Source organism: Danio aesculapii, chromosome 8 (assembly GCF_903798145.1).
Source record: "Danio aesculapii chromosome 8, fDanAes4.1, whole genome shotgun sequence".
Taxonomy (NCBI): Eukaryota; Metazoa; Chordata; class Actinopteri; order Cypriniformes; family Danionidae; genus Danio; species Danio aesculapii.
Window position 1 is genome coordinate 33,454,137 of NC_079442.1, and position 15,964 is coordinate 33,470,100.

The following is a 15,964-nucleotide window of genomic DNA, read 5'->3' on the forward strand; positions in this document are numbered from 1 at the left end:
CAGTTTCACATGTGAGATTGGGCTCAACCCACAGCTGCATGTATCAGATCAGTTCACCACACACACACTCACTAAGAACACGCACAACACTCATCTCACACCCCACACCACCATGGATGAACTCGGTGAGTTGATCAACCGTCGCCTCATTTTAACACCAGTGCCTAAAAGGGCATGTCAAAAATAAGACGGTCATATTAAATTGTGTTGCTTAGTAAAGAGCATGTTTCACATATCAGATATTCATATTTAATCAAAATAATGCCTAAATTTAAATGCTTAAAATAAAACATTTCAAAAGTTTATTTAACTTTTAATACAGAGAGCTGTAATTTCGATAAGTGATTATTTTTTGTTTTGTTAGTTGTTCATGCTTGTTCTGACCTGTTAAACTACCAACATGTTTGAAAAGAATTCATCCTTCTGCTTATTTAATTAAACTAACTAATCTAGACTTTTTAAAGAGTATTATTCAGAGATGTATGATATTGTAGTAGATGATAGAAACTGCATGTGGTTAAGAGTCAGGAGTGTTTTCCTTTTATTATTGATTACTATAAGCTAAATCAAACTAACCCTATAAGTGATTTAATCTTTTCCTTAAACAACTTGAAACATCATGTAAAATCTCATATAACTTAAAAAGTGAGATGAAACATGATTAACTTTACATACACTGTAAAAACAAATCTGTAAATGAACAGTTTTCAGTACTTTGTGATTCATGATTTTTTTTCTCCACTTATTTATGCTTTTGAATTGCATTATGGGATCCTGACCTTTCCTCCAAAAGCTTTTGATGTTGAAAAGTTTGAAAAAGTAACTTTTATTGACTTTTTTTAGCTGTTTAAAATGATATATTGTTTAGGTTGGTGGTGTAAATTATAGTACAAAAACCTGATAACAAGCTGCCAGTACATTTTCTGTTATTTTACAGACTTACATCTCCATAGATTATTTCTTACATTATATTATTTCAAACTACTACACTGTAAAATCCAGCAGTCAACTTTATCAAAAGAAATGAGTATAATTAACTCAAAATTTACTGAAAGTTAATTCTACTCACTTGAAAAGAGTTTTGAACTCAGTGTTGAAGGTAATGAGTTAATTAAATACCTCATTACTACAACTTAAATGGAGTAAGTTCACAGTACTCATATAGATTAGTTTTTTTTTTAACTCAAATGGTTTGTTTCCTCAACCGGTTTGAGTTGCCTTAACTTATTGGATTTTACAGTACTCAGTTGGTTTGAGTTCTCTTCATTTATTGGGTTTTACTGTGCTCAAATTGCTTCATTTACTCAAATGGATTAAGTTCACAGTACTCATTAGGATTAGATTTGAACTTAAATGGTTTGTTGCAATCGGTTTCCTCAAATGGTCTGAGTTACCTTAGCTTTTAGGGTTTTACAGTGTGTGTAAATGTTATATGTACTTTGTTCATGTCAATAAAAGTCACTTTGTTAAACTGTAGAGCTGAATTTTTTACATGTAAAATGGACAGAACAGAGATCAACATCCCATAATGCGATTCACAAGAGTAAATAAACAGAAAACACTTGTAAATCACAAAATTTGGAACCTGTTAATTAACAGATATTTTTTAAAATGTAGCTAAAATAAAAACATTTGATCATAACTATGATCATTTCATGTTTGCAGTAATACCCCATTCATTCAACACAATTTTCCCAATTCATCCATTTAGAAATTTATAAATGCATTGTATCTTTTTTCTAAGGACCATTGAATAGTTTCATCTTTGTAACAGTTTTGTCATCTTGTCAAAGTTATCAAGTTGTCTTCCATGTAAGAAGTAAAAACCCACATAACAAATGACTTGAAGTCTTGTTATTAACAATAAAATGATGCTCTTGTGAAAGTGTTTAAGAGTGCCTAATATTCTTTGTATTATTACACAGAAGTGAGTCAACCCATGACTATATTGAGTGACTCTTTCTAGGTTAGCAGAGAAATGAGGCAAAAGTGTAATGTTCATGTTTTTCATGATCTGCATCTGTTGCAATAACAGTGACATGTCTTCCCACTTCCTCAGGAAGTGACAGATTGCTAACATATGCACAGTGGCTTTACCTTTAGTGAATCACCTACCAGCAAATGTAGTCATGATTGTTTTAGTGTGATCTTTTAGGTCAGTGAGTGTGGAAAAGTTTGCGAGGATCACTGATTTTTGACATTTTTTTCTTGATATTGCAGATATGCTTTTAGAGCAGCTGGCTCATAACTCCAGCGAGGCTTCAGACCCTCCTGCACTCCTTCCAGCCAAAACCCTGAAAAACAACAACACAACTATGCTCCAACAAGTACAGCAAACACATTTCATGCAGAAGCATATACTGCTATATATATAGAGAGAGAGAGTTGAAGTCAGAATTAGCCCTCCAGATATATTAGCCCCCTTATTTTCTGTTTAACATTTCTAAACATAATACTTTCAATATCTGATTTCTTTTATCTTTGTCATGATGACAGTACATAATATTTTACTACACATTTCAAGACCTTAAAGTGACATTTAAAGGCTTAACTGGGTTAGGTAAGGTAAGTAGGTTTAATTAGGCAAGTCATTGTATGACAGTGGTTTGTTCTGTAGACAATCAAAAAATATGTTGCTAAAGGGGGCTAATAATATTGGGAATATTGTTTTAAATATAAAAATATATGAAATACTGTGAAAAAAATTCCATGCTCTATTAAGTGATGTTCATTTATAAACTAATGTCGAGAGGATCACGTGCTTATGATTTACCACAGCCGGTCCCATTTTAGCTAATCAAGATTCTTCAATCATTTGATTCCTAAGTTATAACCACAGTCTTCATCCCACAGTTATCTTTGTCTGAAAGAAACCCTCTTCTCCTCCTTTTTCTCAAAGATCGGGCAGCACGGCGGCCCAGTAGTTAGCACTGTTGCCCCAAAGCAAGAACACCACCGGTTCTGGTCCTCGCTGAGCCGGTTGGTGTTTCTGTGCAGAGTTTGCATGTTTTACAGTGTTCGCATGGGTTTCCCCCGGTTTCCCTGGTTTCCTCCCACCATCCAAAGATATGCGTCATACGGAAGAGACTAAGCCAAGTGGGCACTTTGTCTAGTTCCCAGCATCAGTATCTTTCCATCTCAATGTAGTTCACCTTATCCAGTCGGGAGTTTTTGAGATCTACCTGAACTGGAGGGAGCTCAGGGCTCTCTCCCGGGACAGCATGCCAAACAAGCTTATGATAAATCATCAACTAAGTGTGAACTCTTAAAACTTAATTTGGGGATTATTTGAAAAAGAAAACAAAATTCACAGGAGGGCTAATGACTTTAACGTCAACTTTTTGAACAATTTGAAGAAAAAATGTGTCTCCTCTGCTGAATGAATTTGATTAAAATAAGAGCAAAACTATTCTAAAATGTCAATTCTCAATTAGTAATTTTCAATAAGTAACATGCATGGGACAAAAGTAACAAATCAATTTTCCAATTTTCCAAAAGTCCAAACCACTTTTTTTCCCAACATTTAACATGCAACACTTGATGGATCCGACAAATATTTAGGGATTTTATCACTGTGTAAGTTCTGGATTGCTGGATTACTGCTTTTAAAAATTTTTTTAATTAAAAGTAACCTTTTCATGTGTCACAGTAATGCTCAATCCACAGGTTATTTAGTGCTATAACATGTCCTTCAGTTTTCATTGTCTGAGTTTTTCAGTTGAAAAGTATATCGGTGTAAATTTCAAGAGTTCCTTTTAATATGAAAGTCACACTGTTACTTTTGTCCCACTGCTAATAGCCATACCTTATTTATCACTTCCTTGTACAAGTTTGAAGTATTTTCATTACTTGTTTTCTAAAAATGAACGCATAATGCCAATAATAACAAATTTGTTCTCAATAATTACATTTTATATGGTTTGGTTGGGTACATTTAAATATTTGATGGAACTGAAATTTAAAATATAAATTAATAATTTTTTACAAAAATAAAGGACAAAGTATGTTTGCAGTTCAAATATTATCAAGGTTATAGTCAGGTGTATTTAATATAAAAAAAGAGTAAGCCAGTAAATCTAGCATATATTATATTACTTTTAACGCACTTATGCATTAGGTTTGTACATATTGGTAAAAAGTAACAACGTGTAGTTTATGATTAAAGTTTGCGTTTACATTTGTACAAAATACCACCAGATATTGAGCGAGCTCACTTCTAAGTTAAGTCATCTTTACACAGCTGATTTAAGACGGGCCTAAAGCAGGTCTGTGTCTGGTTTATTTAAATACACATTCTTTAAAATATATGCCGCTCAGGTTTGGCTTCTGCGCTGCCCTTGCTGTGTAACTAAGATGCTCTTTTGTGTATTCTTGAATAAACAAAAAGCATTTAATACATTAGACATGCTTTTATTGCTCTTAAATCAATTTAATACATCTTTGCCAAATAAAAGTATTGATCTCTTTAAGCCTCCACCTGTTTTATAAAGCAAATGTAATAATTTATTGATGAAATGGAAATGGGAATGATTAAAAAGGATGTTATTATTGCAAATAGCCTGATTTACTTAATAATTTTCTTTCAAAAATTCTTAAGGATTCCATGCTGTAATTTATATATATTTTTGGTATATAATTTGTTTATATTTTAATAAACATTTTACAAATGTTTTTGACACCATATTAAAGGGATAGTTTCCTTTTAAAGGTATAGATAGAAAAATCTAAATTTGCTCACTATGTACTCATCTTCAAGGGATTTTAAACCTTTTAAACCTTTATGAGTTTCTTTTTTCCGTTAAACACAAAAGAAGATATTTTGAAGAAAGCTGAAAACCAATAACTATTTTCCTACTAACAATGGTTACAGGTTTTCAACTTTCTTCAAATTATCTTATTTAGAGGTTAACAAAAGAAAGAAACTAATAAAGGTTTGCAACAAGTGAAGGGTGAACTATCAATATAAGTAATAATATAACAAAAATAATTTTCAATACTCTAAAAAACCTAAGACCAAAATAACCCAAAACGTGTAACATTTAAAATACCAATAAAATAATTCATAATTGTAAAAAGTCTAATCGTTTTAAACAGTGTGCTAATTTGTCACAACTAACTGTTAAATATCTAAGGGCCAAACTGATGCATTCAATCTCCTCCTGTTACAGACTGAATCCTCAGGTCTCATCGCTGGTCCAGGACAGACATTTGATAACCCCTACAGGTACATCCATCTTTCAGAGCTCAGATAGTCTGTCCATTATATGTGTGTTTCATATAAGATCATCTGTAATGTTTGGAGTGCATGCTGTGCTTAGAGTTTGAGCTACTCAATGAGTGCAGGAGTGTTTTTGTAGTGTTCCTACAGCCCCTGTAGAGGCCAGTCTAATGAGTCCCGGGACAGCGACACGAGAACTGGAATCCCTCATGAATAATCTGATGGGTCTCGATCTGGAGGTAAGGGAAACATGCTGACATGCTCACTTTATGGTGCTCAATAGTCAACAGCTACTGCACATACTGAGCAGCGCCAGAAGAGGGCAGCATAAGGACGTTAGAGATCCTGATTTATGCCCACTCAAATAAAATATAAAATGATTTATACTAGCGATTAATTATGAATGCAAATGTCAAACTATGAAATAAATGAATCTGTTTAATTCTTTATCTATTTCTTCCAAGCTCCTTTTAGTTTAATACTTTTAAACTAATTTAAGCTGAAATGTAATATCCATCCATCCATCCATCCATCCATCCATCCATCCATCCATCCATCCATCCATCTATCTATCTATCTATCTATCTATCTATCTATCTATCTATCTATCTATCTATCTATCTATCTATCTATCTATCTATCTATCTATCTATCTATCTATCTATCTATCTATCTATCTATCTAATAGATGTTTAAATCTAAAAACAGATTTAAGCATTTTTTTCAGTAAGGTAGCAACCAAATTTTACTAGACTAGTTATACCATAACCAACCTGAGAACTCTAGCAACTAAAAAAGCAGCTGCCACACACCAGTAACCATCTAGTAACAACCCTGAATCCCCAAGTGAGCACATAGTCATAGATATTTACATTAGATGTCGCCTATGGTATTGCTGTCTATTGGAAGGAATGCGTCAATAGAGCCGCCATTTTAGTACAGGGTAGCGCTCCTTTGAAATTAATGTGGGACCAAGGTGCAGTGGAGGACTGGCCATCTGGAGCCAGAGATATATAGATATATATATATATACATATATCTATGATAAGGAGTTTTTCCAGTGGTCAGTAAGCACATTTTTTTAAAATTATGAAAATTATAATTTTGCATCACTTTTCTACATCGATGGATAAGTGATCGCGCGGGCATTAAAGAGCATGTGTTTGTGTGCATGGAAATGTATTATCTCCCTCCCTGTTGAATTTGATCTAATCTGTGTCCTGAAACACACCCCCTCTCTTGCTTTCACTTCTCATTCTAACGGAGGGAACGATTAGTTTGTGAATGAATCTCCGTTATGAACAAGTCATGTCATGTGAACCATCGATGTCCCTGTGTCTAAATGTGCATATTCACCTTTAAAATCTAAATGGTATGACATTTGTAATTTTCAATAATTTAGGGTGGACAGTATGCACATTGAGATGCAGGCACTGTTATTATCAGGCACCCTTTTAAGTTATTTCAAGACCTAGCCGTTAGCTGGTTGAATGACTTTTGTCCTGGGAGCACTGTACACATACATATATATATATATATATATATATATATATCGCATACTGACCCTGAGCATGCGTCAATAGCGCCGCCATATATGTACAGTGCTCCCAGGATGTCATATCATTTAACTGCACTAGTCAAGACTAAAGCCAAAATGAAGATGCTGGACATTAGCGCTGTGTTTGGGTGTAGTAACGAGCAAATAAAGAAAACAAAGCATAAAGGCAGAACATTTCAAAGGTAAGATTTCGTTTTTTATGTTTTTGTATGTTACGAACTTTTGTGCTCAACAAGTAACGTTACTGATGATAATACAGTCACTTACTGCACTGACCATAAGACAAAGTAGCACCAACTCACACTAAATACTAGGCTTTTGCTAGTTTTGTTGAATAAAATAAGCAAACAACAGAAATTAAATATGACAACAAGACGCTGCGGTGCCAGAAACTTGAGTTATTGTCGGGCTAAGTGAACGAGTAATTCATAATGGAGATTCATTCACAAAGGAATCATTCCCTCTGTTAGAATGATAAGTGAAAGCAGGAAAGAAAGTCTAATTTATTTTATTTCGACTATAATAAAAGCAGTTTTAAATTTTTTAAACACCATTTTAAGGTCAATTAGCCCATTTAAGCTATATATTTTTTCAGATAGTTTACAGAGCAAACCATCATTATACAATAACTTGCCTAATTACCCTAACCTGCCTAGTTAACCTAATTAACCTAGTTAAGCCTTTAAATGTCACTTTAAGCTGTATAGAAGTGTCTTAAAAATAACTAGTCAAATATTATTTACTGTCATCATGGCAAAGATAAAATAAATCAGTTATTAGAAATGAGTTAATAAAACTATTATGTTTAGAAATGTGTTGAAAAAAATCTTTTCTCTGTTAAACAGAAAATAGGGAAAAAAATAAACAGGGGGGCTAATAATACGAAGGGGCTAATAATTCTGACTTCAACTGTATATGTATATGTGTATATATCTCTGGCTCTGGATGGCCAGTCCTACAATGCACCTTGTTCCCACATTCAAAGGACCGCTACCCTGTACTAAAATGGAGGCTTTATTGATGCATTCCTTCCAATAGAAAACAACAGGGTAGGCAACATCTAATGTAAACATCTACAGTATGCACTATACAAATGTGGCAGTGCTATTGACGCATGCTCAGGGTCTGTATGCGATATCTAGTGTATATATCTATGGCATATAGTAACTTGAACAACCTCCTAGCTAACACAAAACACCATAGCAAGCGCAGAGCAACCTTCAAATTCTCAACTAGTGTAACTGCTTCATATTCTAAGCATATTTTTCAGGCACAGATTTCTTAAGAATACTATGCTTTTCAAAATATATATGCTTTAAAACAAAAAAAACCCAAAAAACAACAACCTCTGACACTTCATTTTGTAGGTTTCAGAGCCAGTTCCCTCATCAAACCCACCTCCACTGGCTCGCAAGTCAATAAAGGCCAAAACAACAGAGGAAACTGGAGAAAGTGGTTGTGGAAGACAGGAAGAGGACAGGAAACCTCAGCATCCTCCTCTGTCAGAGAAACTCTCCAAGGGCGTGGATGCTATAGATGATCTGCTAGGCTCGCTCAGCTCTGATATGGAGAAAATGGGGGTTCGCACCGCTGCCAAAGGCCATTGTGCTTCTTGTGGCAAGTGTATAGCTGGGAAGGTATGCTGTCTTGTTGTTTCTCTACATTTTGTGGTTATACGTGTGTAATGTGCTGTTGTGTTTGTGCAGATGATCACAGCTCTGGGTCAGGTGTGGCACCAAGAACACTTTGTGTGCTCTTCGTGCAGGGAAGAACTGGGCACATGTGGTTTCTTTGAGCGAGACGGCAAGCCGTACTGTGAGAAAGACTATCAGAAACTCTTCTCTCCTCGCTGTGCTTACTGCAAGGGCCCTATTACTCACGTAAGTTACCCCTCAGGCATGTTAATTAAAAATGTGTAACATTTGTTTTATGGCTGCACGGCATTGGAAAAACTTTGTGATATATATTGCAATATTAATGCAATTTCATCAGATGACTTAATATCTCTATTTGAAAAGAATATATAATGTTACGGAAGATCAATTGGGATGATTCTGCAGTGGAAGTGCATCTTCATAAAATCTAATAACAATGTAAACTTTTTGGGGTCCCCGACTTATTTTTGTTGTGGTCTTGTGGTTTTGCTATTTGCAGTACATTTCTTTATTATTGAGTATTGTGAGTATTTTCACACATAAAAATATGTAAATGCAATCAAGAAAAAGATACAATTGAAATAAAGTGTTTATCATTTCCTGAGTCTAACAGTATTCAAGTATAGTAACTGAATGATAAAAATACAAATAATTAAAAAAAAGTGAATCATAGTTAAGATCAAAAATGGTACAATTTCTTATGCCTGAATCCATTATACAATCACAGGCATCAAAAACACAAGCAAATGATGAATTATAATACAAACTCAACATTATATCCTGCGATGTGACTATTATGAATGATCACATTGCGCTACTGATGCTGAAACGATATATTGTGCAGCCCTAATTTGTTTTGGTTCAATAAAACTTGTGCATTCTCGATAGCTGCTTTTCTACTTCACAAATTAGTTGCCTTTTCCTAACGGTTTCATTTTCCATGGTGGAGCTATTTGAAATGTAACACAAATGCGTGAGGCAATGACTGACGCAAGTCTAATGTCTAGTGTCTAATGTACCCTTAGAACCATTCGACCCAATAGTGGAAAATCTGCTTCTTTCTGACTAGACTATTAATTCAGTGTATCGAATGCAATTTTCCACCATTTGTTTTTTTTTAATAACTCTGTGGATATCTCCTTTTTTATTTTCAACAATGTCTCTCTTTAAAAATATAACTTGAGTTAATATATATATATTTCTATTGGCCCAAAACTTGACTCCAACATTTTAAAAGATTATTGGCTTATTTTATAATTGTTAGAGTTGAAAATGACCTGTTTGTTTAGTGTTTTGCTCTTCCTCTTAAAAAGTTTATTATATTCATATTTTAATTGTCATTTTTACAGTGTATAAATATATAAAAAAATTGGAGTCATATTTACAGTTAATGTGAATTGTCAATTCACTGAATGAAATAAATGTAATTACAGTTTCTCTTAGTCACGTTGGTCCACTTCTCAGATCAGAATTGAAATTCTCAAAACTCTCTGTTCAATCTTCACATCATGGTGTCATTTGTGCACATCAGAAAAGCAGTTTCTCATTCCTTTGAACAAGTTGCAAATGCTTTTGTACATCCAGGCAAAAGATTATGTGCACTTCTCTTCCTGCATTAAAGTTTCCTGCATTATCAGTTGCTTATGTCATGTTGATCTAAATCTATTATTTTGGTCTCTGATGAATAGTCTCACCCCACACAACATTTAATCGTTTGCTTAAGACATTAGTCTTTACATACAAAATGGCTGAACAAGTTGTCATAATATTTTGTCATAATGCATTTCTCTATACATTTCTATTAGACTTTTTTTCTAAATCTGTCAACAGTTGGTAAATTTCTCCCAGGTGAATCTAGACTTTTTCTATTGAAGGTGCATCTCAAAGGAGATTGTCTACAGTGACATGATCAGTTAACAAATTATAGTACAAACAGTAAAGAAAGTTGTCATAGTTTACATTAGAACGCCCCTCCAGAGTACATTTATACTGACAACATGGCTAAGTAATTTATCTTATCCACACACAATGACAGAGGAATTTGTCATTCTGATTGCACTGACATGCTTACTGACACAGAAATTTAGTTTTAAGAGATGAACTAAGGATTTTCTACACATTGTTTTTAGAAATGCACTTACTGTTTTGCAAATTTTCATTCCATGATCTGAGAAATGTAAAAAGCAACACTTTTTTTTACAAGTAAAACTGCAATAAATGTATAAAATAAATTCAATTAAATTGGTAAAAAGAAAGAAAGAAAGAAGATAATTTACTGTTTTTTAATACAGAACATTCTAACAGCGATGGATCAAACATGGCACCCAGAACACTTCTTCTGCTGCCACTGTGGGGATCTATTCGGACCTGAAGGTGAGACACCAGCAAATTCACCAGTTAAAGTCTTACAGTTCACCACCAAACTAAGACACACATACACTTGTACAACTAAATTCCTCTTTCAGCTACTATGCTCTCTGCTGCTGGAATCAGCTTCCAGAAATGATCAGATGTGATCCAACATTAGACACGTTCAAATCAAAACTTAAACACATCTGTTTAGCTGTGCCTTTCCTCAATAAGCACTGTGCTTTGTTCAACAGATCACACTATTATGTCTTTCTTTTCTTTTTCCTTCGTTTAAAATCTGTTTTCTTAGGGAGCTTTCACACCTAGACTTTTGTTTTGAAACCTGGCACGTTTCCTCAGTTAGCAGGGTTCATTTAGCATATGTGAATCCAGCAATAGTGCTGGTCCGAGATCACCTGAATGAGGGGGTTTCAGCTCGATTGAAACGAACTCTGGAGCGGATCGATTGTAGTGAGTAAGTAAAACGGTCCAACGAACTAACAAACCAGGCTATATCACATTGTATTCTGGATATGTAATAGGCATATATATAAAGAGACATTTATGAGTAAGGCGGGACGTCATTTTTACCGGTAAATGTGCATTTCATGTCGAATGCGAAAGCATGCTGAATTATTACCGAGAGCTGTTTAACCGTTAGGAAAATTGACCGAATTGCTTGGTTTATCTGTTATCTCTCTCTATAATGTGATGCCTATAATGCATAATTTTAGTCAATGGCTATGTGTGAAAAATCCTACTTCTGATTTATATTTGGTGACGAAGTCTGTGAGTGTCACTACTCAAAATTGAAGTGCAGCTTTTCGCTTAATGTCTTATTGCCATAAATTAAAATAAGGATGCATGACAGCTGAGCTGGACTGAATAAACCCTGAAACTCCAACACAATCTCACGGCAATTCCTAACTTTTTGATTTAGTGGCTAATTCATACGAATTGGTACGATCTAATTCGTACAATTTAGTACGATTTGCTCATCCGCCAATGACGGTTGGGTTTAGGGGTGGGGTTAGGTGCCACGCCTCCTTTTTAAAATGTACAATTTCGTATGACTGAACTCGTACAAATTCATACGAATTAGCCACTAAACTGTCAAAACGTAAAATACTTACGTTTTCTCGTGAGATCAGGCTGGAAACTCTGACCAATGTGATGAGTTTACTCGCACATTACTTGTTTAAGCTATTTTGGTTCATTTAGAAACTTTGCTGTGTGAAAGAAGAAAGTGCAACATTGTTACAATTTTAATTCCTGTTTCGGAACAAAAGAATCAATCTACAGGTGTGAAAGCACCCCTATACTTGTATTTAATGTTTCTTTTATTCTTGTTTATGTAAAGCCATTTGAACTACCGATGTGTATGAAATGTGCTATATAAATAAACTTGCCTTGCGTGTATTTTTGGGGACTTCCCATAGACGTAAGGATTTTTGTATTGTACAGACTGCATCTTCAACCCCAACCTTCACAGGAAACTATTTGCATGATAAAATACTTTATTTTGTGGGATTTATCTGTTTTGCTCATGGGGACCACAAATATTCAATTCAATTCAATTCATCTTTATTTCTGTAGTGCTTTTATAATGTAGATTGCGTCAAAGGAGCTTAACACAGAAGTTCTAGTAAATTGAAACTGTGTCCAGTTTTCAGAGTTGAAGTTCAGTTTAGTTCAGTTCAGTGTGGTTTAAATTTCACTGCTGAAAGTACAAACACTGAAGAGAAAATCCATCGATGTGCAAAAAATGTCCCCACAAGGTAAAAATTTACTGATATTGCTATACAACTGGGGATATTTGGTCCTGACAAAGGTAGGTATAGGTACTCACAAACCCACATCTGCTGATCTGCTTTCATACTCAATGGCTCTGTCTCTGTCAGGCTATCTGGAGAGAGATGGCAAACCTTATTGCTCCAGGGATTTCTACCGTCTCTTTGCGCCGAAATGCTCGGGCTGTGGAGAACCAGTGAAGGAGAACTATCTGTCCGCAGCCAATGGGACCTGGCACCCCGACTGCTTCGTCTGTGCGGTGAGTGAATTATTGGCATTGACCACTGGAATGCAATACCGTCACGTGACCTGCTCTTTTTAAATAACGAATATGGAGTCAGTCAGTCTGTACTATTGTGCCGAATTCTTCACCCGCTCCGTCTATCACATTCTTCATCTTTAATTCCCTCTTACTGCAGGACTGTCTGAAGCCTTTCACGGACGGCTGCTTCCTGGAGCTGAACGGTCGGCCCCTGTGTTCTCTGCACTATCACTCCAGACAGGGCACTCTGTGTGGGACGTGCGGGGAGCCTATAGCGGGACGCTGCATCGCCGCTCTGGACCGCAAGTTTCACCCCGAACACTTTGTGTGCGCATTCTGCCTCCGACAGCTCAGTCAGGGAGTGTTTAAAGAGCAGGCAGGGAAGCCGTACTGTTCCGTGTGTCACGCCAAACTCTTTGTGTGAATACTGAAGGGTTTAGTAAAAAGGAAAGATTTAAAGAAGTGGCTCTCAACATTTTTAACTCCAATGGCCAATTAAATAGTCAAGTTTATTCAAATAAAACTATTACATTACATTTCTAATTAATACACTGTAAAAAAAAAACTGTAGATTGACTGTTTTTTGTGATTCATTTTATTTTTCCACTTATTTATGCTTTTGGTTTGCATTATGGGACTTTGGTTTTCTTCCAACAACTTTTAACCCTTAAAAGTTTGAAAAAGTGACTTTTATGAACATTTTTAATTGTGTAAATATTATCTGGGTTGGTGTTGTATATTATGCAGCAAAAACCTGGTAATAAGTTGCCAGTACATTTTCTGTTATTTTACAAACTTAGTTTTCTATATATTATTTCTTAAACAATATCTTGTCTCAAACCAAAGACTATAGAATACACAAGACATGTCACTCATTTCTTTTTGAATAGGAAAAAGTGTAACTGTCAATATGGTGAGTAAAGCCCCTCCTAGGAGCCAATTATCGATCAATATATAGTGAAAAAAGCCCGTCTTCTATTACAGGAGCCAATCAACAATTGCTATAGACTGACTATACTCTGGGGGAGGAGCTTGGACCAGACTTGAGTTTCTGCACATTGTGTGTGATTTGGACGTTTAGAAATGAAACTAATTAGACTGCTGTTGTTTAATTTTATTGCTGATTTCTAATGTGAAATTTAATCCTAAGCTTGGCAAGCAGTTTTGGAGAATTTGATGTTTCCCCATTCAGACAGAATGCCAGAGCATACTGCCCGAGAGGTGTTTCAACGATGGCCGCCAAGTGAAATGACTTGCCTTAAAGGGACTTTACTCAAACTACTAAAATGTCAATAAAAGTCACTTTGTTAAACTGTAGAGTTGAATTAAAATTTTGTAAATTAAAGCATAAAATGAAAATTGGTCAATTTAATTCAGGAAGTCAGGGAAATTCTTGTTTTTACAGTAAATTTGGTTACTTTGGTTTCAAGCTGTTCACACATTGGTAATAAAAGAAAAGAGATTTAAAAATTCATAAAGCTCTTAAACAGTTTATTTAAGGCATCTTGAAGCCACTTCATGATTTTATTATAGTAAAGCTGTAATAACCATGTAGGAACCACCGTTTTCTACAAATACCATTATTATTCTATGATTCGTATAGCAAAACCATAGTGAATGTGTGGTGGCTGGGTTTTTTGATGTTGGTTTAATTTTTGTAAAGACCTCTTGGTTGAGAACCACTGTTTTAAAGAGAAATTATTCGCCATATTTGTTTCAGAAGAATCATTCTTAAAAAACAGAATGCAAGACAAGTATGAACATGTAAATTACACTCAGGAAATTCCTTTTGCATTCAGAAAAATTGTATTTACTATATCTGCTTTTATTAAAGGGCACCTCAAGGGGGCCTCAAAATCACTGGGATTTGGATCCTATTTTAATGCCAGGAAATTTAAAAAAATAAACTTGATGGGTTTATATCACTTCAATATGACAATGGACACACTATACATACACACAGTTCTGTCCAAACAGCTTATAACAGTTGATTTTCATCATAGCTGCCCCTTAAGTAATCTATAGCAGTATGTACAGAATTATCATTGTCATTTTCACTTGATATGAGTTTTGCTTAATATCAAGTATATTTTTAACAAAACAAAATGAATTGCTACTGATCTAAAATGGCTCATAAAATACCTAGAAAAAAAATCTTTGTCTCTTGCTTTATTTCGCTTGCACAACATAATCATAGCACAACAAACAAACATACACCTGCAGGTCATTTAGGAGATATCTGGATATTGTAAAAGCTATTAATGCATGGCTATAACATTAAGATTTCAATGATTATGTAGACTCAAGATCTAATTAACTTATGTTTTTATTGCACAAACATCATAGGACATGTTCTGTAAACATTCAAAATGGGTTAGAACAACACCAGCTCACATTTTCTCACGTGAATAGAGATTCCTTCTACAGACTCCTGACAGGATCACGTGAAAGAGCATCCCTACATATGTAAAGTTGAAGATCCCTGGATTTGTAAGCTCTCTACACTATTACTGCCGGGTTCACTCAGGCAGTATAACTTAAGAAAGAGCTTCTCATCTTTAAAGAATGCTCTTTGATGGTAAGAGATGACAGCTGCTTTCTGGGAGGACGGGTCAAAGATCGAGATGTTTATCACACCACAACAGTCAAGAACCACAAGAACCTCCCACAGCGAGTGGACAATCACTCACACTGTACATGCTGAACCTTAGATTTTCAGATGTGGTGGCTTCATCTAACAGTCACACGCTATAAATGGTATGAAGTCAGCCACAAAGCTTTCACTGTGACAATATTATTACATCATAACTAAAATCACAACAAAATGTTTTATTTTCTGTGACCCCGAGATATCGCCCTTCAACAGTACAGTCATAAAGTATATATACTGTTTTTTTAATAAGGTTTAAAGGGTATTTTTGGCTACACAATGTTAAAGGTTTAGTTCAAATGAAAGTGAAAATTCACCCTGGTGTTTTTCTAATGTCGTATGGCCTCTTTCAGATTATAAAAGGAGGAGTTTTATTGTAAAAAAAATTCCTGATTGTGTCAAGATATGCAGTGGTGTAAAATAACAAATTACAAATACTCCAAATTACTGTAATTAGGTAGTTTTTCTCAGGAATTGTAAT

At 34.8% G+C, this 15,964-nt stretch overlaps 1 protein-coding gene across 1 annotated transcript; it reads left to right on the plus strand.

Annotated features, from left to right (window-relative positions):
- Positions 1-51: 51 nt before the first annotated feature.
- On the plus strand, positions 52-14,970 carry LOC130233641 (leupaxin-like). The gene is made up of 9 exons (XM_056463782.1): positions 52-125; positions 2,221-2,327; positions 5,169-5,224; positions 5,358-5,457; positions 8,144-8,413; positions 8,483-8,656; positions 10,723-10,804; positions 12,682-12,830; positions 12,991-14,970. The coding sequence occupies exons 1-9, from the start codon at positions 113-115 to the stop codon at positions 13,255-13,257; spliced, it is 1,218 nt and encodes a 405-aa protein (XP_056319757.1). The 5' UTR covers positions 52-112; the 3' UTR covers positions 13,258-14,970.
- The last annotated feature ends 994 nt before the right edge of the window (positions 14,971-15,964 follow it).